At 45.5% G+C, this 25,216-nt stretch overlaps 1 protein-coding gene across 4 annotated transcripts in view; it reads left to right on the plus strand.

Moving 5' to 3' along the window:
- The first annotated feature begins 1,446 nt into the window (after positions 1-1,446).
- The window catches only part of GPR143 (G protein-coupled receptor 143), a 30,091-nt gene continuing 6,321 nt past the window's right edge, over positions 1,447-25,216 (plus strand). For 2 of the 4 annotated variants that reach the window (XM_084844228.1, XM_084844227.1), the window contains exons 1-8: positions 1,447-2,146; positions 5,089-5,198; positions 9,226-9,320; positions 10,486-10,578; positions 12,295-12,404; positions 15,141-15,249; positions 15,809-15,926; positions 20,884-21,124. In XM_084844228.1, the coding sequence (XP_084700354.1) occupies positions 1,900-2,146; positions 5,089-5,198; positions 9,226-9,320; positions 10,486-10,578; positions 12,295-12,404; positions 15,141-15,249; positions 15,809-15,926; positions 20,884-21,124 (1,123 nt within the window). In that variant the 5' untranslated portion in view covers positions 1,447-1,899. Of the gene's footprint in view, positions 2,147-4,773; positions 4,969-5,088; positions 5,199-9,225; positions 9,321-10,485; positions 10,579-12,294; positions 12,405-15,140; positions 15,250-15,808; positions 15,927-20,883; positions 21,125-21,314; positions 21,729-25,216 lie in introns of those variants that run through there. The other 2 variants (XM_084844229.1, XM_084844230.1) reach the window with 2 other exon arrangements.

Genomic DNA, 25,216 nt, shown 5'->3' on the forward strand with positions numbered 1-25,216 from the left:
GCCAGGCAGGAGTCCACAGGGAAGGCCTGGTGGCGGTGGTAGCGGCAACGGCGGCAGCAGGCCCAGCGGCTGCAAGCACGCCTCTTCCCCGGTGGTGGTGGTGGTGGCTTCTCCTGCAGGCCCTGGCTCTCCCAGGCCACCTCAGCCAGCCAGCTTATGTAGCCCCTCCAGGGAGGGGCAGGTGGAGCAGCACAGCTGGCTCAGTACCTGGGGGCCTGGTCCTGCAGGGACTGGCGGTCTGCCAGGCAGAAGTCCACAAGGAAGGCCTGGTGGTGGTAGTGGCAGCGGCGGCGGCAGCAGGCCCAGCGGCGGCAGCAGCAGGCCCAGCGGCGGCAGCAGCAGGCCCAGCGGCGGCAGCAGCAGGCCCAGCGGCGGCAAGCACGCCTCTTCCCCGGTGGTGGTGGTGGTGGCTTCTCCTGCAGGCCCTGGCTCCTGGGCCAGGTAAATGAAATTTATCATTTCACAGCAGTGGCATCAATAATCAGCAACTAAGGGAGCAATCCTATGGCGGCTAGGGGAACATAGGATATGCTCATTTCCTGGAACCAACCCCGGAGCCCGCAATCCGAGGTCAGTTCCCAGAAAACTGATCTCCCCCCTAGTCTGTGCTGCTTCCAAGGCAGCGTGGAGAAGACCCATCCTCCGCGCTCGCAAGAGGAGCATGGAGCAACTGAAAAGGGGCGGGGCTGGGGGGCGTTGCGGGGAGAGTAGAGTTGCGCATACAACAACAATGTGCCGTAGGGCAGCTTCCTCTCCCAGTTGCCCCCCCCCCGCTAGACAGCCGAAAACACCCCCAGCCCTGCCCCCTTTCAGTTGCTCCAAGCTCCTCTTGTGAGCGTGGAGGATGGGCCTTCTCCGCGCTACCTTGGAGGCAGCACAGACTAGGGGGGAGATCGGTTTTCTGGGAATCGGCCCCGGGAAAATAGCTAACGAAAAATAGCAAGGCAGGAGAGGGTCGGAGGGAACAATCCCCCCTGTGCCTCTCCTGCCTTAGGTGGTCGCCTCCGAGTTCGGAGGCAGCTGCCTATCTAGTTAGGATTGTGCCCTAAGGATGCCATCCTATGGATGTTTACACAGAAAAATAGTTTTGCATGCATAGGGAGCACACAGATGTAGCTAATCCACACTGCAAGGAATACTGGAGGGGCGGTGGCGCTCCCGCGGATTCCTTCCTTCCATGAACCTTTGTGGACTTGAAGCGAATCACTCTGAATTAACAGCTTCGGAAACAACTTTGGGCACTCTGGGCTCCATGTTTAAATCCCAAATCCTGTGAGCGATGGACTAATATGGGGCTAATTTGTAGTCATTAGAGCACAGTTTGCAGAACGAGACTTCAGTCGAGGCTCCAGAATTGTCAGGATCTCCCATCTGGAGCTGTTTTTATTCTGTTGCTGTCTTTTTAATTGTGTTTTAATGCATCTGTTGTATTTCTGTTTTAATCAAGTTTCATTTATGGCTGCAAGCCGCCCTGAGTGACATTTTTCTTCGTGGGAAGGTGGTCTACACATCCAATCAAGGATGCCTCCTTTTCCGTTTACGCCGCATCCAGAACTGTAAAGAGTCCGTCCGTCCCCATACATACACGTGCAATTCGCCGAACAGTTTTGAGTGAAGCCCTGCCAATGCCTCGGAGCAAAAGGAACGGAAAAAGCACGCTCCGGATCGCGGCGGGCTTGCCTGCCCTCCGCTCCGGCCAAGGCTGGACGCCTGGGAACGGCAGCTCCAGGGGATTTAGCGGCAGCAACGCCGCCACATGATCCAGCCATCCCGTGACTCCCCTCACTGCGAATTAACGGGAAGGAATATGAGGAAAAGCCTGAGCGCCCGTGCTAGAAGCGAGAGGAGCCGCTGCTGCCGCGTCGCCGCCGTCCTCCCGCGGGCCTGCTCCTGCCGGCCATGGCCTCTCCCAGGCTAGAGACCTTCTGCTGCCCCAGCCGCGACGCCGCCACTCAGCTGGTGCTGACTTTCCAGCCGGAGGTTTTCTGCGCGGTTTGCCTGGGCAGCGCGTCCGCCAGCCTCCTGCTCAGCGCGCTGCAGCTGCTCCCCAAGAAGGGACAAGGCCCCCGGAAGGTCGCGAAGGCCGCCTCCTCCTCCACCACCATCCTCCTCCTCATCTCCGCCTGTGACCTGCTGGGCTCTCTGGGTAAGGAGGACCTGTTGGCCCGGCAAGAGGAGGACGGAGTGCTAATAAGCACGCGCCTTTTCCCTTCCTGGCCTGCAGTCTGGGAGGGAAAGAGTGCTGGGGAACGAGGAGCAATTCTGGTAAGACGCTTGGGGCGCGATCCTACGCGTGTATGGGCAGGAAAAGGACCTACAACTCCCAGCATTCCCCAGCCGGCCATGCTGGCAGTGGTAGGGCTTTTCTCTCTCTAAACATGCGTAGGATTGCGCCCTAAAGAGAGAATGATTTACGGAGCTTTTTTCTCTCTAAACATGTATAGGATTGCGCCCTTACAGCCGCAATACCTCGGAAATCAATACGATTTCCTCCTCGACTTGCAGCCTTTCAGTGCCGTCCTAGGTATGCCTACTCAGGAGTAAGCCCCGTGCATTCACTGAGGCTAACTGAGTATTGGATTGCAGCCTCCGAGGAATAAACCCAATCTCTCTCCCAAGAGAAGCATTTAAAACTACTTGTGACCATTTTTTCTGTTGCTCCTTTTCTCCCCAACCCAACCTGCCAATCCTTGCTGTAAATGTGGGTTTATATATGAAATTATACTGCGACGAATGTGATGTTTCTAAATTCTTCCCACCCTCTCTTTATTTTCCTTATTCTATCCTCTTCAGTTGACCCAGAAGGGTGTTAGTCCAAGCGCCTTGGTATGAGTGGAATTCCTAAATCCTTCTGGAGGTCTGTCCCTGCAGTCAAAGGACAATGTTGATTCTGGTATTATACAATTGTATATGAAATGTACATCAGAGATAGCTGTGTTAATTCTAACCTGCACTATTCTTGAGTAATAATAGTAGTTTATTCATTGTATAGCCATAAGCCTTCATGGAGGAACTATATTTTAAAATACAAAAGAAAAATGATAGCCACATTGTACATTTTTTAGATGTATCATAATATGGTGTTAAATGTCACCTAAAATACAGGAAACATGGTTTGCAAAGTTCACATATTATTCATTATAGATTTTACCATCTTTTCAGCCAAATTGGTTCCTAAAGAAGCTAACCATTAATGCAAAACAGTTTAAAATATATAGTACAGGTACACTCAGCATGGAGTTCTCATCAACTGTAGCTTCCTCTTGAGTTTGCCTCTGCCTAACGTATTACGCTATCAAGCTGCATATATTAGTATTAAAGTTTCTGGTGCGAATGCAAGATTGTACCTGGTATGTTGTACCTGGTATGCACCCAGCAGCCTGCCAGGATAGAAAGAGGACGATGATTTAGTTCACATATGAAACTAAGGATGCTTCCAGATAAACAGATCCTTTTGTTAATATCAGTAAGTATTGTGCAGCTATTCCATCTTCTTAACAGATTGTTTTCAGGTAAGAAAAAAGGTAGAAGAAGCGGTAGGAAAACACTTGAGGGCTACAAATGGAAGATGTCATCATCCGGATCCCTGTAAAGGTCCATGAATGGGGAGTTTTATTCTGCAGTTGCAGAATAAAAGCCTTGTCTGGAATCACCCCAAATCATGGCTTGGTATTATATGAACAAGTCTTGGACTCATATGCTTTGTCTCCCCTGTGTGCTCAGATTCTCTCTCTACTTTGCAGCAAACAATCATTTGCTATTACATACAAATTGACAAACGATGGTTTGTGCTTCCACACCAAATCAGAATTGAAAACCCATTTCAAACAGAAGTTTCCCATTCTGATTTAGAGTGCAGATGCAAACCATAGTTTGCCAATTCAGTTTGGCATTATGTGAGAACCCAGCTCTCTGATAGCAATCAATACAAAGTGGTCTGTGTACTTGTATTTTGCATGGATATCATTCTTGTTTCCTTTTCTCCCACCCCCACATATTTAAAAACCTAAGAATTATAATTTGTCCTGCTGTGTTTGGAGCTGAATATAAAAGTGTCCATTGCCCATATATACTGTTCTTAAAGCTGCAGTCCTAAATACATGTAACTGGGGAATAAATTCCATTAAACTCAGTGGAATTTACTTCTGAGTAAACATGCTTGATTGCTCTGTAAATATACTAGCAGAAATGCAGATAAGGAGACAATTTCTTATTTTTACATGTAGTTCCCCATTTCAACTGTGCCCCCATAATTTAACCCTTCATGTAACTGTAAAATGATGATTAATATGTTACCTCTACCTCTTAGACTTAACATATTAAAGGCGCAATCCTATGCATGTTTAGACAGAAAAAGGTCCTACATCTCCCAGCATTCCCCAGCCAGCCATGCTAAACATGCATAGGATTGCGCCCTAAGGCTGGAAGGACATGAAGGAATTTGTACCCATAGCCTTCAAAGGTGTTTTCACACATGCTGCTTAGATTGGCTTTTGCATTTTCTGTTTGTAATGCAAATGTTGAATGTACATTTGACTAGAAAATTGCTCTCTTTTCTGCCCTACCTTTATAACTCTCAGACAGCATGAGAATAATTCAAAGGCAGGAGGCAATGCAGAACTGTATCCAGACAAGAGAACGCAAATAGAAAATATGTGGCCATAGCAGCTTCAGCATGCAGTGCCACACAGTGTGGAATTTGGTTGAAGCCATTGAGCTCTTAATGCCTGAATTGTCTCAGTTCATGAATGAAATCCATAGTTTGTTCTCTAGTCATTCACATGACCGTGACGGCAACTTGAAGTCTGAGCCTGCAGGCAAGCATATGATTCACAGGTTCGGGACCTTTTGACGCCTTTCTAAGAGTCCAGTGTGCAGGAGCACATAGGAGGAACTATCCTTTACTACTAGGAGTAATCCTTCCACTTACTTAGGTCGCTGGCATGGTCATTTTACCAACGCGCAAAGGTACTGGAAGTCTCAGTTCTCCCTTGTAATTTTCTCAGGAACATTTGCCTAAAACGGTGTTAAAATACAGCTGGTCAGAGTTATAGACTAATAACACTGATTCCCCCCCCCCCCTTATAGGTATAATCTTCAGATCGACTGTCTGGTTAGGGTTCCCAGGCTTTGTAGCAAACATATCTGTGGCGAATGGGACAGATGTTTGGCCTGCTGCCTTCTGTGTGGGAAGTGCGGTAGGTATAAAATGTTGTTGTTGTTGTTGTTCAGTCGTTCAGTCGTGTCCGACTCTTCGTGACCCCATGGACCATAGCACGCCAGGCCTTCCTGTCCTGCGCACTCTCCCGGAGCGTGCTCAAGTTCATATTCATTGCATCGGTGATGCTATCTAGCCATCTCATCCTCTGCCGTCCCCTTCTCCTTTTGCCTTCAGTCTTTCCCAGCATCAGGGTCTTTTCCAGAGAGTTTTCTCTTTGCATTAGGTGGCCAAAATATTTGAGCTTCAGCTTCAGTATCTGTCCTTCCAGTGAGCATTCAGGGTTGATTTCCTTTAGGATGGACTGATTTGACCTTCTTGCAGTCCAGGAGACTCGTAAGAGTCTTCTCCAGCACCACAGTTCGAAAGCATCGATTCTTCGGCGCTCAGCCTTCCTTATAGTCCAGCTCTCACAACCATACTACTGGGAAAACCATAGCTTTGATTATACAAACCTTTGTCGGCAAGGTGATGTCTCTGCTTCTTACTATGCTGTCTAGGTTTGCCATAGCTTTCCTCCCAAGGAGCAAGCGTCTTTTAATTTCATGGCTACAGTCATTGCCATGCTCCAAATGAATGAACTGCTGCTCTGTTGCAATGTGCTCCATGGCTTATCACAGCTGTATCCCGCCTTCCGTTTGATGAGGTCAGGCCAGTGTGCATGGGCGTAGCCCATTTTATGCTCCTAACAATCTTGTGATGCGAGTTCGGCTGAGAGTGAGTGACTGGCTCTAGTTCAACCAGCGAATTAAATAGTTGCTTGGGAATTCAAAATTCACCTGGTTGAAGGGCAACACTGATAGGATCTAGGCCAAGGGTAGGCAACCTGGGTTGTATCCAGCGTCAGTCCTATTTAGAGTAGACCCATTGAAATGAATGGGACGTAAGATTAATGTTGGGTACAACTTGTAGCGCCCTCCAGATGTTTTGGATGTCAACTCCCATCAGCCCCACTTAGCATAGCTACTGGCTAGGGATGATAGGAGTTGTGGTCCAAAACATCTGGAGGGCATCAAGATGCCTAGGCCATATCTGCATTTGTCCAAAAGTGCTATCACATCCAGTTAGAAGAAAGCACGCTAGCTGGGACTGAGGAGCGTCGATAAAAATTATTTGGGGTCTTTAAGTGTAATCAGGCCGAATAAAGAGGTACCTTTTTGAAATGTTTCCACAGGAACTGCTTCAACTGCTACAGGAACTTTTAAAATCTGTCATAATTGGGCATCTGGTTCAAGGAAACTCCAAAACAAAGCATCATAGTGTGGATTTGTCTGTCTCCCAACAGGTTCAAAACCTTTTGATCTGAAGTTCTGCAATATTTCTCCATACGAGCTTGCAGATTCTCCCCCGCCCCCACTCCCCCCAGATGGTTTAGTAACCTGAGGGCATAATCCTATATTTGAGTTGCACTGGCTGAGGTGGTGGAGGATTTGGTGAAAGCCACGGTATGCCAGATACATCGCCACCATTACAGATGAACCGTAGAACTCATTTCTAATAATGAATGATAAATTTGTGATTTGCTAATATACAAAAGGGCTTCATTATAATGAAAAGGCAGGTGATCAGTTAAGGCTGTAAATCCTATGTACATTAAGCTATTAGTAAGACCCCTTGAACACGGGAAGACTTCTATTATTTTTTTAACTCAGGGTTGCACAGCACAATTTCTTTAATTTTTTTTTTTAAGAAGGAAAATGACATGGGTCTTTTGGGATCAGGGTGAGAAAAACATTTGGTTTTCAGAGTTGTAAGCCGCATGATAAAAGCGTGGCTTGCCTGCAGGTAAATTGGACAGTAACAGCTGGAGATAATGACTATGTGTCTTATAAAGAGATAAGACAAATAATACAATGAAAAATTGAGCTAAAACACCAAGAATTCCAGGAGCCCAAGAGAAAGTCAGGATTGCATGCCAATTTAAAAGGGAAAGTATGCAACAAAATCCAGCTCCTGTGGCAAAGAATGTCAGGACTTGTAAACACAGACATGAAAGATCAGTTATCTAAGGACTAGTTGTGGGGGGGAAATGTGAATTGTCTTCAGATAAATGGCCTGGAATTTAGCTTGATTGAAACCTGTGCGTTCCTTGTTTCCATCGGCATTTTATGACAAATAAAGGGGTTTACAACATGCATAATCCTTTTCTCTATGCTACTTTCTTCTTTTTTGCATGAAGAAATAGCCATTTCAAAGTGGTTCATATAAAAACCACACACACACACACACACACACGGGATGTACGAAAGTCACTTACCTTTCGTGGATTATGTTGATGGTGGGGGGGGAGGCGTTCCGTCCCTCCCCCCGGAACCCTCAACGGGGGGGGAGGCGCTCCGTTCCTCCCCCCCCCGGAATCCTCCGCGGCCGGCTGTGCTCCGCGGCAGCTCTGCGGAGCAGCCAGCCAGGCCCAGCCAGGCCAGAGCCGTCCGCAGCCGGATTTCCGGCCGCGGAGGGCTCTGGGTAAAACAAAACAACAAAACCGTGTACGCAAATGGCAGCGGCTACAGCCGCCACCATTTGTGTTCCTTATTTTTGCTGTCTTAATCTACGTAAATATTTACGTACACTATGACGGCGAAAATAAAGGGGAACGCAAATAGCGTAGCGGGCGCTATTTGCGTCCCTTTTTGATTCCCCGTTTTAGCCTACGTAAATCTTTACGTAGGCTAAAACGGTGAATCAAAAAGGGACGCAAATAGCGCCCGCTACGCTATTTGCGTTCCCCTTTATTTTTGCCGTCATAGTCTACGTAAATATTTACATAGACTAAGATGGGCAAAAATAAGGAACGCAAATGGCTCATCAAATTTCCATTTGATGAACCATTTCCTTATGGTACATCAAATTTCTCATGATGTAGTCTGCATATAAGTTAAACAAGCAGGGCGACAATATGCAGCCTTGTCATACTCCTTTCCCAATTTTGAACCAATTGGTTGTTCCGTATCTGGTTCTTACTGTTGCTTCTTGACCCTCGTACAGGTTTCTTAGGAGACAGGTAAAGTGATCTGGTACCCCCATCTCTTTTAGAATTTGCCACAGTTTGTTGTAATCCACACCATCAAAGGCTTTAGCGCAGTCAATGAAGCAGAAATAGATGTTTTTCTGGAATTCTCTTGCTTTCTCCATGATCTACCAAACGTTGGCGATTTGATCTCTAGTTCCTCTGCCTCTTCGAAACCCAGCTTGTACTTCCGGTAGTTCTCGGTTCGCATACTGCTGAAGCCTAGCTTGTAGGATTTTGAGCATCACCTTGCTGGCATGTGAAATGAGCGCAATTGTACGGTAGTTTGAACACTCTTTGGCATTGCCCTTCTTTGGAATTGGAATGTAAACTGACCTTTTCCAGTCTTGAGGTATTTAGTATAAAACCATAATTCTGATCCCAAAAGCCTGCTTGCAAAGATGTAGATTTTTCTAAACATGAACAAGGAGGTACATTGATGAGCTTCTGGGGCTGTTGCTGAGAAGGCCCTGCCTCTCCCTGCAGTTGGTCTGATCTGCCAAGATGAGTCAGAATAGCAGTGACTGTATGCATGAACACCTTGGTTCACCCTAACATTATGGTTGATGGGCATGTTGCCATGGAGTGAGAATGGCTGCTCCTGCATGGCAGAAGTTACTTTATTTCTATTTAATTATAATTTATAATTTATTTAATTAGGAGAATGAGCTTTAAAGAGGCTTGTTTTAATTTCAGTACTTCACAAGCCTTTTATGATCAATATATTTTTCAACATCCTACCATACTTTTTGTGGATGGGAGGGAGATTCTGTAGTCAAATATATCTGCAGGTGAAATAGTTGCAGAACTAAGATCAAATCCTACTCATGAGAATTGATTCCATATGTGAGACGTTTTTGGCACTAATGACTTTGATGTAAAACTGCATACTTTATTAAACACATGTGGATGTAACATTCCAAAGTTAAAAGTAACAATATTTTGATTATCCTGCCGCTCTAACTAGCTATGACATACAGGATCTTTTCTCCCTTTACAGATGTGGATACAACTCTTGTACAGTGCAGGCTTTTGGTGGCTGTTTTGCTATGCTGTAGATGCCTACTTAGTGATTAGAAGATCAGCAGGCCTAAGGTACCAAAATGAAACTGAATCACATTTTAAAAAATAGAACAATATTTTCAAGATGCACATTTTTATGTTGGTGTGCATGTAAATCTGACCTGCCAATGTTACCTTTTGGGATAGTAGCGCACCTAAATTAGGAGTAACCTTGTTACTACTTTTTAACATTCTCTCTCAGCTTTCAGTTGGCTTTTGCTCTACCCAGTTTAACTGCGAAGTCTTTATTTCTTCACTGAAGTTTCCCAGATGTCATTGTTTGTAATTAAGCTAAACAAGACAACCATTGCTTGTCTAACCAGTTTGGGACCAGGCTACCCGAAAGACCACCTTCACCCATAAGAGCCTCCCCAGGTTTTAAGAACTTCAGGGGAGGCCCTTCTCTTGGTACCACCACCTTCAGAGGTGTTTTTGTGGCAGTGCGAGAGAGGGCCTTCTTGGTGGCCGCTCCCAGGCTGTGGAACTCCCTGCTGAAGGAGATTAGGTTGACTCCCACTCTGCTGTCCTCCTGCTGGCAGGCAAAGACTTATTTGTTTATTTCATTTCATTTCTATACCGCCAATAGCTGATTGGGCTCTCTGAGCAGTTCACAGAAATTAAAACCAAAAAGCACAGGATAAAACAATATAAAATATGAAAGCATTAAAACCGCATTATAACAATACAACCAAGAATAAAAGCTAGCAGCAACGAGGAGATTCAAAATACAAATGTAAAACACCAAAGTGAAAAGACTAGGAAGCTAAAATGCTAAAACACTGGGATAAATAAAGGTCTTCACCTGGCACCGTAAGGAGTACAACGTAGGTGCCAGGCAAACCTCTCTAGGGAGCTCATTCCACAGCCAGGGTGCCACAGCAGAAAAGGCTGTTTTCAAGCAGGCCTTTGGAATGTAAGCTGGTCTGTCGGGTGGGGAGCTGTTTTATTTTATTGTTGTGTTCTTTAATTACATTGTTAATGTATTTGTTTTTATTTTAAATTATTGTTAGCCAACTTGAGTGCAAGAGGTGAACTTCAAGATCAAATTGGAACTCCTTAAAATGTATGATATAATTGTTTCCTAAGATCAATGGCCTTACTGTTAAATGGGAGGAAGATATATGTGTAATGCAAAAGTCATGTCTGATGTTCACAGGGCAATAGCCTTATCTTCATTTTCTGTGTAATGTATTTGCAGTACAATTGTGTTGTATCACATGATGACCTGGGGTTTGGCAATCCTGCTGTGTGTGGAGGGAATTGCTATGCTGTACTACCCTTCGGTTTCTAGGTAAGCATAAGTTTGTCTAGCCTTGCAATGCACTTCTGCAATTTGCTTAATGTTCTTGTGAGTTTTATTGTGGCATATGCCAGAGGTGGTCAGGTTCAGCTAGTTGATTGAGCTCATGTGTCTTAAGAGGCCTACCAGTGGTAAACCAGCTTTGTTCCATTGCCTCTCAGTTGGTGGAGGGTTCGCATATATCTGGGAAGACGGGCCAAGGCTTCCTTTCTGAAGCTGAGCAGGTCTGGGTCTGTGTTTGGGTGGGAGACTGCTTGGGAATTCTATGTATGCAGCCTGGAAGAAAAGGCAAAAATATACACGTAAAAAAGGATTACTTCACACTTACCAACGACTTTATTTTAATGTCCACTTGAGGAAGCTAGGTTGACCTCTTAAACGACATGTTATAAAACAGTACAGTGGTAAGGCTAACGTGGAACTTGAGAGGAACCATTTTTAAGAGATAATTGATGTTTGCGAGTGCCTTCCTCAACTCACACACTTTCTACTGCAAATGCCCCCTGGGCAGTTTTAATCTCCCCCCACCCCCGACCCTGCTAGGCTCCAGAATTTGGAGACCATATTCTGAATTTGGGGAGTGGGGGAGAGTTAAGCAGATGGGTGTGGAATTTGCAGGGGTGGGGCGTGAGGAGTAGTCTCCATTCATACACTGCAAGTAGGCCCAGCTTCCGAATTCTCCATCATTTTAGCACATGTGAATTTGGGGTCATGTGCTTGCCAGCGTAATGGTCACATTTGTGTGTCACGCTAGGCCATGGCTTAGCACAATGTGCACAAACAGGAACAAGCCACCGTGAGCCTTGGGCTCACATTTCCCCATCCCTTTTCTGCTCCCATGTGACCAAGAGGAGGAGTTTAGAAGCTTTTGCTTTTGGTTAACCACAGTTTGGCTTGTCATCTAGACTTGGTAATGTGGTTAACTATGATTAGCGTCAATAAGCTTCAAACCAGTTTGAAGTTGGCTATCCATAGTTCGTGTTAATTGCAGATTGTTGCTCACAGGACACAATCAACTGTGGTTAACCAAAAGCAAAAGCTTCTGAACTCCCTTTCCCAGTTGTGTATAGGGAGGGTAGAGTGTGTGAACCCGAGGCTCATCGCAGCTTGTTATGCTAAACCACGATTTACTGTGCTGTGTAAACACAGCCAATGCCTAGTTTGGCTCGAAGAAACAACAACATTCATGTTATGAAAGGTGCTTATTACATAATTTACTGTATTGCATTAATAATTTTTAATTACATCCATATATCTGTAAATTCCTCAAAGAAGCAAGCTGTGGAAACGTTTACCCCCACTTCCAAACAGAAAATGATGCAGACTGTAATTTTGTTCGTTCAGATTTTTTGGTGTGTATCAGATTTTTGTTTAGTACTTGCAGATTCTTAGAAGATTGAAATACTTTAAATAAATCTTTTTACCCACACTTGAGTTTAAGATTACTTAATCCAAAAGCCTGATGGTTCATATATAGGATGCCCCAATATGATTACCTTAACAGCCAGTATACTCATCGAAATAGGAGTAGCTGTAGGTATACTACCCATGTGCTAGTTCATACAAGTGATGCCTCTGTATTCCTAGCCAGCTTGTAATCCCAAAAGTGATCCTGTACACTTCCTAAATCAGCTACATGTATGAACAGGCTCTGAGCTTGGGAGGCAGTGAAAGACAATTAAAAGCTGTTCGTTGTCCTTTTCTCAGTTGTGAAAATGGTCTAGAGCATGCGATTCCTCATTACGTCACTACGTATGTTCCACTAGGGCTTGTTTTGATGGCCAACCCAATCCTTTTCAGCCGAACAGTGACAGCTGGTAAGTTTCTAAAAGGCAGTGGGTTCTATGCATATGAATTAAACATTTATTTATTATTTTATTATGAATCTTGCTCAATGACAGATGTTTTCTGGGTGGATTACAAACAGTTGAAACAGCCTTCCCTGACATGGTGCCCTCCACACATGTGGGACTACAACTCCCATAATCCCTTAGCTGGCAGGGGATTATGGGATCTATAGTCCCACACCTGGAAGACTGGGTTGGGGAAAGCTGTGTTAAAAGAATATAATACAGTACAATAATTAACTATTCTACTTACTAGGAGTGGGGGCAGAATCGGTGGAGGAGCCTCTGCCACACCTAAAGCCCTGTATGGTCACTGCAGCCAGGGTGGGAGAAGTGGCTTTGCCTTTTGTTTGTTGTTATTTTAGCCTTTTTGCCCCTTCCATTGGCTCCAGTCAGGGAGAATTTCCTCGGCCAGCTCCACGCCCATTTCAGGGGCATGTTGGGAGAACAAAGGCAGTTTAGGATCCTGCATATCCACGGCCTGCCTGACACGTCCCCAGAACACCCCACTTCTGGCTCCACTGCCATTGGAGAACCACTGGTGGTACAGTAATGGCGGGAGAGGTTTCAAGCACTGCAGCAGGGAGGCCTTTGACCATGGAGAGACAGAGGCAGAGATAGAGGTCTGCAGCTTCCTGTGGCCTCCCAACTGCTCTCCTCGGGAGCATCAGATCTACTAATGGATCTGAGTTCCTTGCGTGTATATATACCGTTATAAAGGAATATAGCAATCAGGAGAGAGAGTGCCAGGAATATGTAAAATATAAATCAAGGTCAGTTTATGAACATATCTTTCTCGAGATATCCAGTGTGGAAATCTTCCAGAAAAAGTTATTTTAACTTTCCCTAGGCCAAGTTTAGGCAATGTGGTGCCCACGGCAATGCACTTCCAGACACCTTCCTTGGCGCTTGCCAAGTTGCCCTACCTTTCCCACGTAAAAAAGAAAAAGAAAGAACACATTTTCTTACCAGCAGTTGGGATCGCTGTGAAATTGGTGCTGAAAACTGCGGGTTCAAATGAGTTGTTCAGTATGTTGGGACTCAGACCACACCTCTGACTTGTCTTTTGGGCAGGCTACTTGTCGTTTGCCACACCTTCCTTGGCAGCCATTTTGTTGTGGTGCCCAGGGCAGTTTCTCAAATTGCCTAATGTGCCTGCAATCCAAAAAGGCTGCCTACCTCTGCCCTAGACCCTTCATCCCTTCTCTGCACACAGCCACATGTTAGAGAAGCAGCTGGGACCTAAAGAGAAGAAAGAGGAAGGAGCATCATCAGTGGAGGCCCAATTCTTTCCCTTTTTGCCAGTGCTGTAAACTTCAGAACCCAAATCAAAACACAGACAAGAGGCTTCTATCCACGGCTCTTTAATCCTTTCACTTCAATGGTTCATACAGATGCAAATTGTCAGTAACTCACAGTCTACAAAGGAAATGCCTTCAGGGAGTTCAAAGGGAAGCTACGAAGGTTGACAGTTGCCCACCGTTTGAGAAAAGGTGGGCACGCTTTCCTAACTTAAGGGCTGTGGGGGGGATCTCCCTCTATCTTGTGAGGTCTCTACGCGTAGCTGTTCCCACTGGGCCAATCGGGCAGATCGGCTAAGCTCCGCTACTGCCATCTCTCTCTTGGCTCTGCGTCTGCGCCTAGCATCTAAGAATTCAGGCTCTCCAAGCCCCACCTCTCCCTCTTTGCGGTCTCTCACAGGGGTGTGTGAAGAGAGGCCCTCTCCATCCAGCTGGACTATTGAAACCTGAGGAGTCTGTCTCTCCCTGTCTGGAAGAGTCTGGGAAAGTTCCTCCCCCACATTTTGCGGTTCCTCTTTGGAATCTGAGCTACTCTCCACTGCCTATTCTCAGAGGTAGCCCTGACAAATTCTCTAGGAACTCTAGGAGTTCCTAGAGAGCATATGCCAGGCTGGGATGGAGGAAAACTAGGTTCTGTGTGTGTGGGTGTGTGCATGAATGTTATAGAAGATGTAATGAAATGCTGGGAAAAACAGCTCTGATGGGGTCTGGGGAGAGAGAAAGAGAGTAAAAAGAGACAGGCATTCTGAAAAGGTGTTGGCAGTGAGAATCATCATGAGCAGCCTGGGAAGAAGAAAAATGAGGGAGAGGGGCTTGCAGGATATGAACATTTTTGATGGAGGCTAGGTTGTAACACTGGCTGAACCTGATGTAGAAGTTCAAAGATCAACACCGTGACCTTGTCTGTATCATCATGTATTTGAAGGCAGCTTTTGGTGATCAGCTGCTGTAGCTGTATTAAAAGGGAATGGAAACAGTTTTGATTGAGGATTCAAATGCATATTATTAATTCTCAGAAAGACAGACTGCTCATACTTCTTAGTGAAGTGAAATAAGACATTTTGAGGGGTCAGGCTTAAAGATTTCCAGTGCTGCTATATACTTGCAAGGTTTTATTACAGATTTGCTGTACACTTTTGCATGTTTCTTGTTGCGTAATGGACATACGGTACTTGCCGAATAGAAATTCAACCTAGTGCTGGTCTTCGGAACATACTGGAGTTCACTAGTGACTTAAGCTTGGGCCCAATCCTCCAGGAAGCTCTTCTGTGCGAGCGCCATCAGAATTAATAGCAAGAACATTTCAATGGGACTTGCACAGTGGGTGTGCCATTCGTCTGCACTGCCATCCATAAAATTCCAATACCTATCCCATAGCTAAGATGACATTATCTCTGCTTTCCAGTTGCATCTTTACTGAAGGGAAGACAAGGGATCTACACAGAGAATGAAAGACGGCTGGGGACAGAGATCAAAGTTCGCTTTTTCAAAATTATGCTGGTGGTCGTTATTTGGTAAGATAACATTTTCTATCTGGGTGGAATGCTGCCCTAGGATGATCTTGTGCAGGCATATCCATAGGTTGGTTTTGCATTAGCTCCATGCTTGAAAACTAACTTTATTGATATTTAAAAGTTGCAATGAAATTTCGACCAAGCCCAGTGGTTTTTTTTTCTGTTATCTACTGATGCTATTTAAAATGATCTTCCTTATGTTGTCTATAACAATGATTCCTCCCCCCTCCCCCCGCTTCATACACCATACCACAGCATGTTATGGATATTAATGAGCAAAATTTAATTCATCAATTTACAATCCTATGGAAGAACAGAATATTAAAGTGCATTCTTGACTGATTTTTCTTCACTTCAGGTTATCAAAAGGAGTATAAGGGAGGGAGGTGCTGTACGTGCATTAGTATTAGTATTATTTTATACTGCTAGCGCTACTATGAAACTTAGCATTTAAAAGCATGTACTCATTTGTCGAAAGGTAGTTTAACCATGCTTTGAAAACGATTGAATGTATATAAATAAATCTCTCTCTTCCTCCTTACCTTTATGCTCATAACAGCTGGTCATCAAATATTATAAATGAGGGACTTCTGTTCTACCTGGAAATGCAGCCAGATATCCATGGAAGCCCCTTGAAAAATGTCCGAAACGCTGCATTGATCACATGGATTATAATGGTAAGAGCATCTTGAATTTTAGGACCTTTCAAAGTACAATGTAATCCACTGACACTGGCAAGGTTGTCAGCCAACAATATCCGTAAGGTCTCTTCCATCCATTGGCTAGGTGCAACCATGTTGTTTGCCTGTAATCGGTCCAAAGAGAAAAGGTGATGCTCTGCATGATGTACTAAGGCACATGTGGGTAGCCCATGAGCTGCGTGACCTGTGGCCTGTGCAGATACTCACTGAATTTCCCCCCACCTCCACAAATTGTGCTCCCACAAGCCTGCTGCTCAGCTGTTTAATTGGCTGGGGAGAGCCTGATTTTCTTGGGATAATGGTATGTGGGAATGAACGGCCTGTGCATGTGGGAATGAATGGCACGTGGGAATGGCACACGCACCATCCTGTCTGTGTAAATCATGCTCTCTCCCTATCATGGAGAGATTGGCCCATAGGGGAGGGTTAATTGGTCCTCCCCATGATAAATGTGACTGTGTGAGACGTGTGTGGGAATGGAGGCAAATGTTTTAAGGGGGAGGGGGCTGGCCCCTACCCCCTGCCACAAGGGCCCTGCGAAAAGGTTGCCCACCCTTGCATTTGCCAAAAAAAGTTCAGTAGACTAAAAAGGTGCCTTTGATCAGGCACTATACTTTTCTTTTTAAAATTATGTTTAATACAAGTTCTTATAGAATGTGCAGTTGGCAAGGACCATCTTGAGAGGCATTTCCCCTTTCCTCTTCCAGCAGATGGGAAGTCTCTTCTAAGATGATGCTATAGCACCTGCATGCACCCATCCTCTAAACAAAAAGAAAGCATACCTCTTTCTTCAGAACTGTGTCTTCTGTCCATATGGAAATGTTAAGTAGATTATTGTCTAAAACGCATGCAGTGGGTGGACTACGATTTCTTTAATTGGCCAGTAGCCCCACTGAGAAGCATCAGGCTGACGTAAAAAGTAGCTGGGGGACGAAGGCTGGAAGAGATGGTTGTCCAGAGGAAAGAGGGGGAGAGAAGTCTTCCAGGAGGCATGTGGGAGGGAAAGGGGTAAAGTTTGCAGAGAAGAGAGCCATTTGCAAGAAACAGTGCAGAGGTGACGAACCCTGAAGTGCACATAGTGATCAGAAATCACCAGCCAATTTTTTGGCCTTCAGGACTTCACTGTCAGGAAAAATGTTTTAAATTCGTTACGTGGTTTTATCCATGCAGTCTTATTGATATTTAATGCATCAATACCCAGTTGTTGCGTCATATCCAAGTTGGTTCCTAATCGTCTGCCTGCAAGTTTTCCCTGTGGTTTTACCATTTCTCTGTCCTGCACTATGCAACTGTCGTCCGTATCATGACTAACATTAGTTTCCCTGTCATCTGCTTCCCACGCCTTCTTCTATTATCTCTTACTCCTCTTCTCTCCCCTCTTCCACAACATAATAGACCTTCAATACTTTCTTTTCTGCACATGTTATCTGCTCTGTGTGCCTCATTCCCTTCTATTGTTGTGGGTTATCTCTACTCTACACTCATCTGCTTTATCCTTTTTTTCTTTTTTGGTTCATTCTTTTCAGCTTCTTTCTGCCCTTCTCTTCCCCACAATGCTGTGGCATGGCTCTGCTGGAAATCTCATGACTGCTGTTGCAAAGCAAACCTCTGCATAACTACTCAGAAGTAAGCCTCACTAAGTTCAATACCGTTGACTCCCAGAGAAATGAATAGAGTATGGGACTGCAGTTTAAGATGCTTTAATCCTTTACTTCTGTCTTCCTGCTTGCCAACTGCTACATTTCTTCAGACTGAGGAACCACAACATGTATATAAGACTAGATAGTGTTGTGGGGAACCAAACGCGCTCTTGTAACTACTTTCTGCATATACTCAATAAAACTGAGGTCAGTGAGGGAGCACTTTTCCATGGTCCCAGGCTATTTGGTTGGTGCTTTGGACGAGCATATAATTGCTTCCTTCTACTAATCTTTCCAGCTCGACCAGACGTTTGCATCTGTTAATAACCTCCCCATCGAGCAACTTCTATAACAGTTCAGGTCTTTCTCTAAGCTGCTTGTTTCTGATGTTGGCCTTGCTTCTCTGATGCCAGGACATAGAAGGAACCCCTCAACAAAGGGCCAGGGGAGTGTGCTGCTTTTTATATGCTTGTTGCCTACTCAGCTTAGTCATCAGGGAATGAAGAGCCACTGGTCTCTTCCTCCATCTCCTGATAAGCTCAGGAGCCCTATTTGGATGTTATACCACTGTGAATCATGTAAGAGTTGAGGGGAGAGTACCGGTCCTGCCCTCCTGGTTTCCACGCAGTGGAGGGGCACATCTGTAGGGAGGAGTCTGCTCTACTCACATAGCCTTCCCCCATGATTTAGAGCCCCGATCTCAGCCCCGCTCTCCAACACACAACTGTCAACTGCATGAGGGATAATGCCTGAATAGGGCAGGGGTAGGCAACCTTTTTGGGACCCCTGGGCAAATCTGGCCATTTGGAAAACTGTCTGTGCCCCTCCACAAAATGGACGTGCTGCAGATGAAAGCATCGGACTGCAGCCATCCGCCATCTTCATTTCCTAAGAATGTCGCTGAGCCCCATGTGTGGCCCAGAGGCATTTGTGGGAAAAGAAGATGGGAGTAGCTAAAGGCCCTCACTTTGCTTTGAAACAATCCCAGCTGCCAGTAAGAAATGTTCTTGCTTTAAAAAATGATAGTAATATTAAAAATTAGGAGAGGTAGGGCACCTTGGTGGGTGCCAAGAAAGGTGTCCGGAGGCACACTGGTGCCCCACAGTCTCCATGTTGCTTACTCCTGGGCTAGGGAATTCCAGTTCTCCTCTTTAGTTAGACTAGTCTCCCCGTAATTGGGGGCATCATCGTTTTCCCAGGAGAGGAGAGAAGCCCAGTCCCTAAGGCGAGGGCTGACTGGCTGATGTGTTTCCTTCCATCTGCTAGATAGACAGGTCAGCAAAAACTATACTTAGCTGCTCCGGAGTCTTTAGGGTATTAGCACAACTGAGACCTTTTTCTGCCATTGGGTTTTTCGGCCTGCCGCTCTTGAGGACTGCCTGACTGGTTTTCTTTCAGTCCCCACTTCTCTTCACCCATATAATAGGCATTTTCTCACTAAAGTTTCATGGCCATGAAAATTAATGCCACTACATTGAGAGCTATGATTTGGCACCACTTGAGACCCTTTCCAGAGGTCGATAAAATGCACTGCTGTAAGGCAGCACAGAATGTGCTAGAGCACCAGCACCACGTCATGTTACGACAGTCGTGAAAGAATCCAACGTCTTTGCATGACTAGGACTTGCACCAGTTGTCCTGTATGCTGTAGTTGGCGGGTACTAGGGACAGTGGTGTCCCCACGGTTGTGGAATTCACTTTCCCAGCAGTTCTGCCACACGCCTCTGTCTGCCTGAATTAAGATGTAGGATGAAGACGTTTTTATTCCACGAAGCCTTATCAGATTGATTGGGTTTTGGTATTATTCTGGCTTGTGTATACTCTACTACTGCATTATATTCTTCATGTTTTGTAGTTTATAGTTTTCATGTGGATTATTTTGGTTTTATTTTTCTCTATGCCACCTTGGGATGGTTTTTATTCTGAGGGACAAAACAGACATTACTTTAAATCCAGCAGCTACATTTTTTGTCATTTTTATTCTGTAGATTAGAAGCAGAGGACTTGATCTGGACCTTAAAATCCCCCTAGCCCCCAAGCTAAGGTTCTGATGCAGATCAGCACCCCTGAACCTACTCAAGAGTAAAAATGGAAAACAAAGTAGCTGCTAAACACATATTTAGGGCGCAATCCTAACTAGATAGGTGGCCTCCTCCAACCTCAGAGGCGACCGCCTATCCAAAGCAAGGCAGGAGAGGCATGGGGGGATTGGTCTATCCGCGCCTCTCCTGCCTTGCTGTTTTTCGCTAGACAGCCATTTTTCGGCTGTCTAGAGGCAAGGGGGCCGACTGGGAGAGAAAGTTGTATAACACATTGGATGTGTTGTACGCACAGCTCTGCTCTCCCCGCCCCGGAATGCTCCCCGGCCCTGCCCCTTTTCAGTCGCTCCGCGCTCCTCTTGCAAGTGCAGAGAATAGGGATTCGCCACGCTGCTTCTGAGGCAGCGCGGATGAGAGGGGCGGTCAGTTTTCTGGGAAACGATCTCGGCGCACGGGCTCTGAGGTCAGTTCCCGGAAATTAGCATAACCTATGGCCCGCTAGACAGTGTCCCATGGCCACAGGATTGCTCTCTTAAAGAAATGTCTGATTTGGCCCTGAAATGCCAGATACAAAATAAATTTATAGCTCTGTAGAACTGCCACTGTGAATGAGTATGCTTGGGTCAAATAAAGCACAAAACAGATTAGTGTGGTGTAGTTGGTAGTATGTTGCGTTTTCATGTGGTTTAAATATTAAAAACAACAACACATATGATTATAATGGCTGGACAGTCCTACCTGTAGAATCAGAACACTCCAAGGTTGGCACATCCGACATGTCTAAAGCCCTGCTGGACTCCTGCCTGCATGGACTGCATGGAATTTTCCCCCATGTTGGGGGACATGTTCAAAGACAGGGAAGGCTTTGGATCCTATGTATATAGGGCCTCCCCAGATTCCCCCACACCACGTCCCCAATCAGTTCTAACGTTGAGGAGGTGAGTGATGCTTTCCATGGGGGCCGAGACAGGGATCTGAGGTTGAATTCCCTCAGAGGTTGGAGGTCTCTGTCCATTGTCAGAGAGATCTGAAAGATCCTAGGGCCCTGGAATGCTGACCCGGGGACCATGGGATTGAACTGAAACTTGAAACAATTATACTCATTTTTAATTTTCTAATACAATGTGTAATTATATAGTTATTCCTTTAAGAGAATATGGTTATTCACTACCCCAAACCCCACTGAACTCATGGTCGCGTTGATATTCATCCACACCCCGCCCTGAGATAATTTCCTTCTTTCCTGTTATTTAGGGAGTACTGAACCCAATGCAAGGTTTCCTTTTCACATTGGCTTTTTATGGATGGACTGGTTGGAAGGTGGACCTGCAGTGGCGGAAAAGTGAAATACCGTGGGAATCCATGTCGACATCAGCTGCTGCTGAAAATGCCTATGCCTTGCCTAGCGGAAACTCTGTGAACTTCCGTGACACAAAGAAAACAGCAGCAGCGCCAAACCATCAGATGGATGAAGCCTTCAGTATGCTGTCTGAAGGTAACCTGGGCAGTGATGACAGGCTAACTAGGAACGCTCCTGTCTACCAGGGCTGGTAAATCTCAGGGCTTGTTTATATATGCACATTCCTTATTTTAAAGGCCTGTATGTATGAATGGGGCCACCACTGAAGTGAAAGTTCTGCAGCTTGTGTTATAGCATGTTAAGAACTGTCATTTCACCTATTCAGCTACCAGATAACAAGTGTAGAGGAATGAACGGATGCGCGTGAGTGTGCGATCCAGGCAGCAACGGAGAGTTCTTCCCCCACTCCCTTTTCTCACTATTTATGCCAGTGGGCACATCACTTTTTTTGATGCGACTCTTTCTGCTCATCTGTCCTCAAGATACTCTTGCAACAGAGAAAAACAAAATACAAATAATGCCCATGGGAGCAAAAACGAGAGATGACGACTTTGGCCTATAGTGCACAAGAGTACTGCTGTCATCATGTGTCTGTGATGCACAGAATTTATTAGCATCAGTAACTTCTTTTGATAGACCTTGTTTTAATATCTCCTGTATTATCCAGTAGAACTTGTATTGTAACTTGTATTATCCAGTAGAGCATAATCTTGTTTAATAAACATATTATGGAATCTCCTAGCTCTGGTAGCTTTCCTGATTAATGGAATAAAGCCCTAACCATGCTGCTGCTTTCCGTTGTAAATATCCAGTTGTATGCACCTTGGTTCTCGCCTTCCTCTTGAAGCATGTGGAAGAGTTTACTTACTTGAGCCATCTTCGTATTTATTTTCCCCCCTACATGGAGTAATCCATTGAGTTCGGCAAGGGAGGTCAAGGGGGAGGACCCTAACATTTTTTTAATTATTTTTATTTTTTATTTTAACTAACTTTTTTCCATTTATTTGTCTTGTAATACACACTTTCACACCAGTGGGACTCTGCTTTTAACCTCTACTGAGTAGAGGAGCAGGCACAGGCTAGTCTAGAACAATCACAAAGCTAGACACAAAAAGGGAAAAGAGGCTATGGAAGGACAAGACTCTCCAGTGGTGGTGACCTGCAAGGTGTGTGCAGTGTTTGTTTTCTTGCCTGAGAACAACATGGCCTACACCTGCAACAAGTGCAAGTTGATCACGCTGCTGGAGGAAAAAGTAAGTGGACTGGAGCGGCGACTGTCGACCCTCCGGGGAATAAGAGAACACAAAGAGTTCTTGGACAGAATGGGGGAACTACAGCAGCAAAGGGCAGACCAGAAGCTTGAAAAGCAACAGCAAGATGAGGCAGGGGGAAATGCTGAGATGAAGAAAAATAGAGTAGAGGATACTCCTTGGAAAAGGGTGACAGTTAGGAGAAGAAGAACTAGATGCCACTCTGCACCAGTGGAAGCGGTGGAGCTGCGGAACCGATTCCAGGTACTTGCGGATGAGACTGGAGGACAGCCTGCAGAGGAAGAATCACAGGGGAACCTGCATGAGAGTGAGCAAGAGGCTAAAGGTCAGTCAAACAGAGGCGATGAAACCCAGGCCTACAAGAAGAAGAGAAGAGTGGTAGTAGTGGGAGACTCCTTGCTGCGTGGGATCGAGACCCAAGTATGTCGCGAAGACCCATGGACTCGCCAGGTATGTTGTCTCCCGGGAGGACAGATTAGAGACGTGACTGAAAGGTTGCCTGCACTCATAAAGCCCACTGACAGGTATCCCTTTGTTCTCATCCATGTGGGAACAAATGATACCGCCAAGCGGAGCTACGAAGAGATCACGTCAGACGTTGAAGCTTTGGGAAGGAAACTCAAGAACTTTGGGGCCCAGATAGTTTTCTCATCCATCCTTCCAGTAGTTAGAAGAGGGACAGAAAGGGAACAAAAAATACTCCGGGTGAATGACTGGCTACGAAAGTGGTGCCGATGAGAGAGATTTGGATTCTGGGACCACGGGCTATACTTCCTGAAAGATGGGCTGTTGGCTAGGGATGGGTTGCACCTCACAAAGGATGGGAAGAATGTGTTTGGCCACAGCATGAAGAACTTCATCAGGAGGGCTTTAAACTGAATCCTACGGGGAAGGGAGATGTAATGTTGGGGGTAACAATGGACATAGGCGCATGCACTGCAATGGAGAGAACAGCTCTGATAGCGCCCAGTAATAGTCTTCAGACACATATAGGAAGAAAGCCAGACTATGAAGCACATGGTCTTCGATGTCTATATACTAATGCCCAGAGTATGGGAAACAAACAGAACGAACTTGAACTCTTAATACAAGAGGGAAATTATGACCTGATAGGTATAACTGAGACTTGGTGGGTGACTGGAATACAGCAATTGAAGGATATAACTTGTTCAAAAAGAACAGGAGGAACAGAAAGGGAGTTGGGGTTGCACTGTATGTGAAAAATATATATCTCTGCACAGAAATACAGGAGGAGGAGCTTGGTAGCCCCATCGAGAGCATCTGGGTTGAAATAAATGGAGCAAAGAATAAAAGGAACCTGGTGGTCGGAGTCTACTACCGGCCACTCAATCAAGGAGAAGACAAGGATGAAACTTTTGAAAAGCAAATAGCCAAGGTTTTAAGGAAGCATGATGTAGTAGTAATGGGGGACTTCAATTTCCCCGATATTTGTTGGGAGACAAATTCTGCAAAACATGGCCCCTCCAGGAAATTCCTGACTTGTGTGGCGGATAACTTCCTCCTACAAAAAGTAGAGGAAGGAACTAGAGGATCGGCTATCCTTGACTTGATCCGAACCAACAGAGATGACTTAGTGGATAAAGTAGCAGTTACAGGAACTCTGGGGGAAAGCGACCATGTTGTACTTGAGTTCTTGGTTCTAAGGGAAGCAAAAGCCGAGTGTAGTCAAACGCGTACCCTGGATTTTAGGAAAGCTGATTTTCGTAAACTCAGAACAGTGATCAGTAAGGTCCCATGGCAAGCGACGCTTACGAGAAAAGGAGTCCAAGATGGGTGGGAGCTTTTAAAAAAGGAAATTCTCAAGGCACAATCACAAGCAATTCCAACAAGAAGAAAAGGTGGAAGACAACAGAAGAAGCCAGTGTGGCTTCACAAAAAGCTTAGGGATGACCTGAAAACAAAAAAGGACACATATAGGAAGTGGAAAGAAGGCCAAGTAACAAAGGAAGAGTACAGGCAGATAGCACAGAATTGCAGGGATGGCGTCAGGAATGCTAAAGCTGAGAATGAGCTGAGGTTAGCAAGGGATGTTAAAAACAACAAAAAGGCTTTCTTCAGCTACGTGCGTAGTAAAAGGCAGAGGAAAGAAATGGTGGTTCAGCTATTAAATAAGGATGGCAAAACAATAGCAGATGACAAAGAAAAGGCAGAGGTGCTCAGTTCCTACTTTGGCTCAGTCTTCTCCCAAAAGAGGGTCTATGACCCCCCTGGCAAAGGCGAAGTACAGGCTGAAGGGGCAGGATTGCAGCTTGAGATCGACAGGCATATGGTCAAGGAACACCTCATTACTTTGAATGAGTTCAAATCTCCAGGGCCAGATGAACTGCATCCTAGAGTCATAAAGGAACTGGCAGAAGAACTTTCAGAACCGCTGTCTGTTCTCTTTGAGAAATCATGGAGGACGGGGGAAGTGCCAGATGACTGGAGGAGGGCTAACGTTGTCCCTATCTTCAGAAAGGGTAAAAAGGAGGAACCTGGGAACTACAGACCAGTCAGTCTGACATCAATCCCTGGGAAAATTCTGGAGCAGATCTTAAAGCAATCCATCTGGAAGCACCTTGACAACAATGCCGTGATTGCTCGAAGCCAACATGGATTTGTCAAAAACAAGTCCTGCCAGACAACTCTGATCTCATTTTCTGATCAAGTAACCTCCCTTGTAGACCGTGGGAATGCTGAAGACATCATATACCTCGACTTCAGCAAAGCTTTCGACAAAGTGCCCCATGATATCCTGATGAGCAAAACTAGCTCAAAGTGGGCTAGATGAAACAACGGTCCGGTGGATCCACAGTTGGCTACAGAATCGGACTCAAAGAGGGCTTATCAATGGGACCTTCTCAAACTGGGGAGAGGTAACGAGTGGGGTACCGCAGGGCTCGGTCCTGGGCCCAGTGCTCTTCAACGTTTTTATGAATGACTTGGAGGAGGAGGT

Source organism: Heloderma suspectum, chromosome 3, assembly GCF_057233095.1.
Source record: "Heloderma suspectum isolate Gila_16-S chromosome 3, 16-S_ref, whole genome shotgun sequence".
In the NCBI taxonomy this organism is placed as follows: Eukaryota; Metazoa; Chordata; class Lepidosauria; order Squamata; family Helodermatidae; genus Heloderma; species Heloderma suspectum.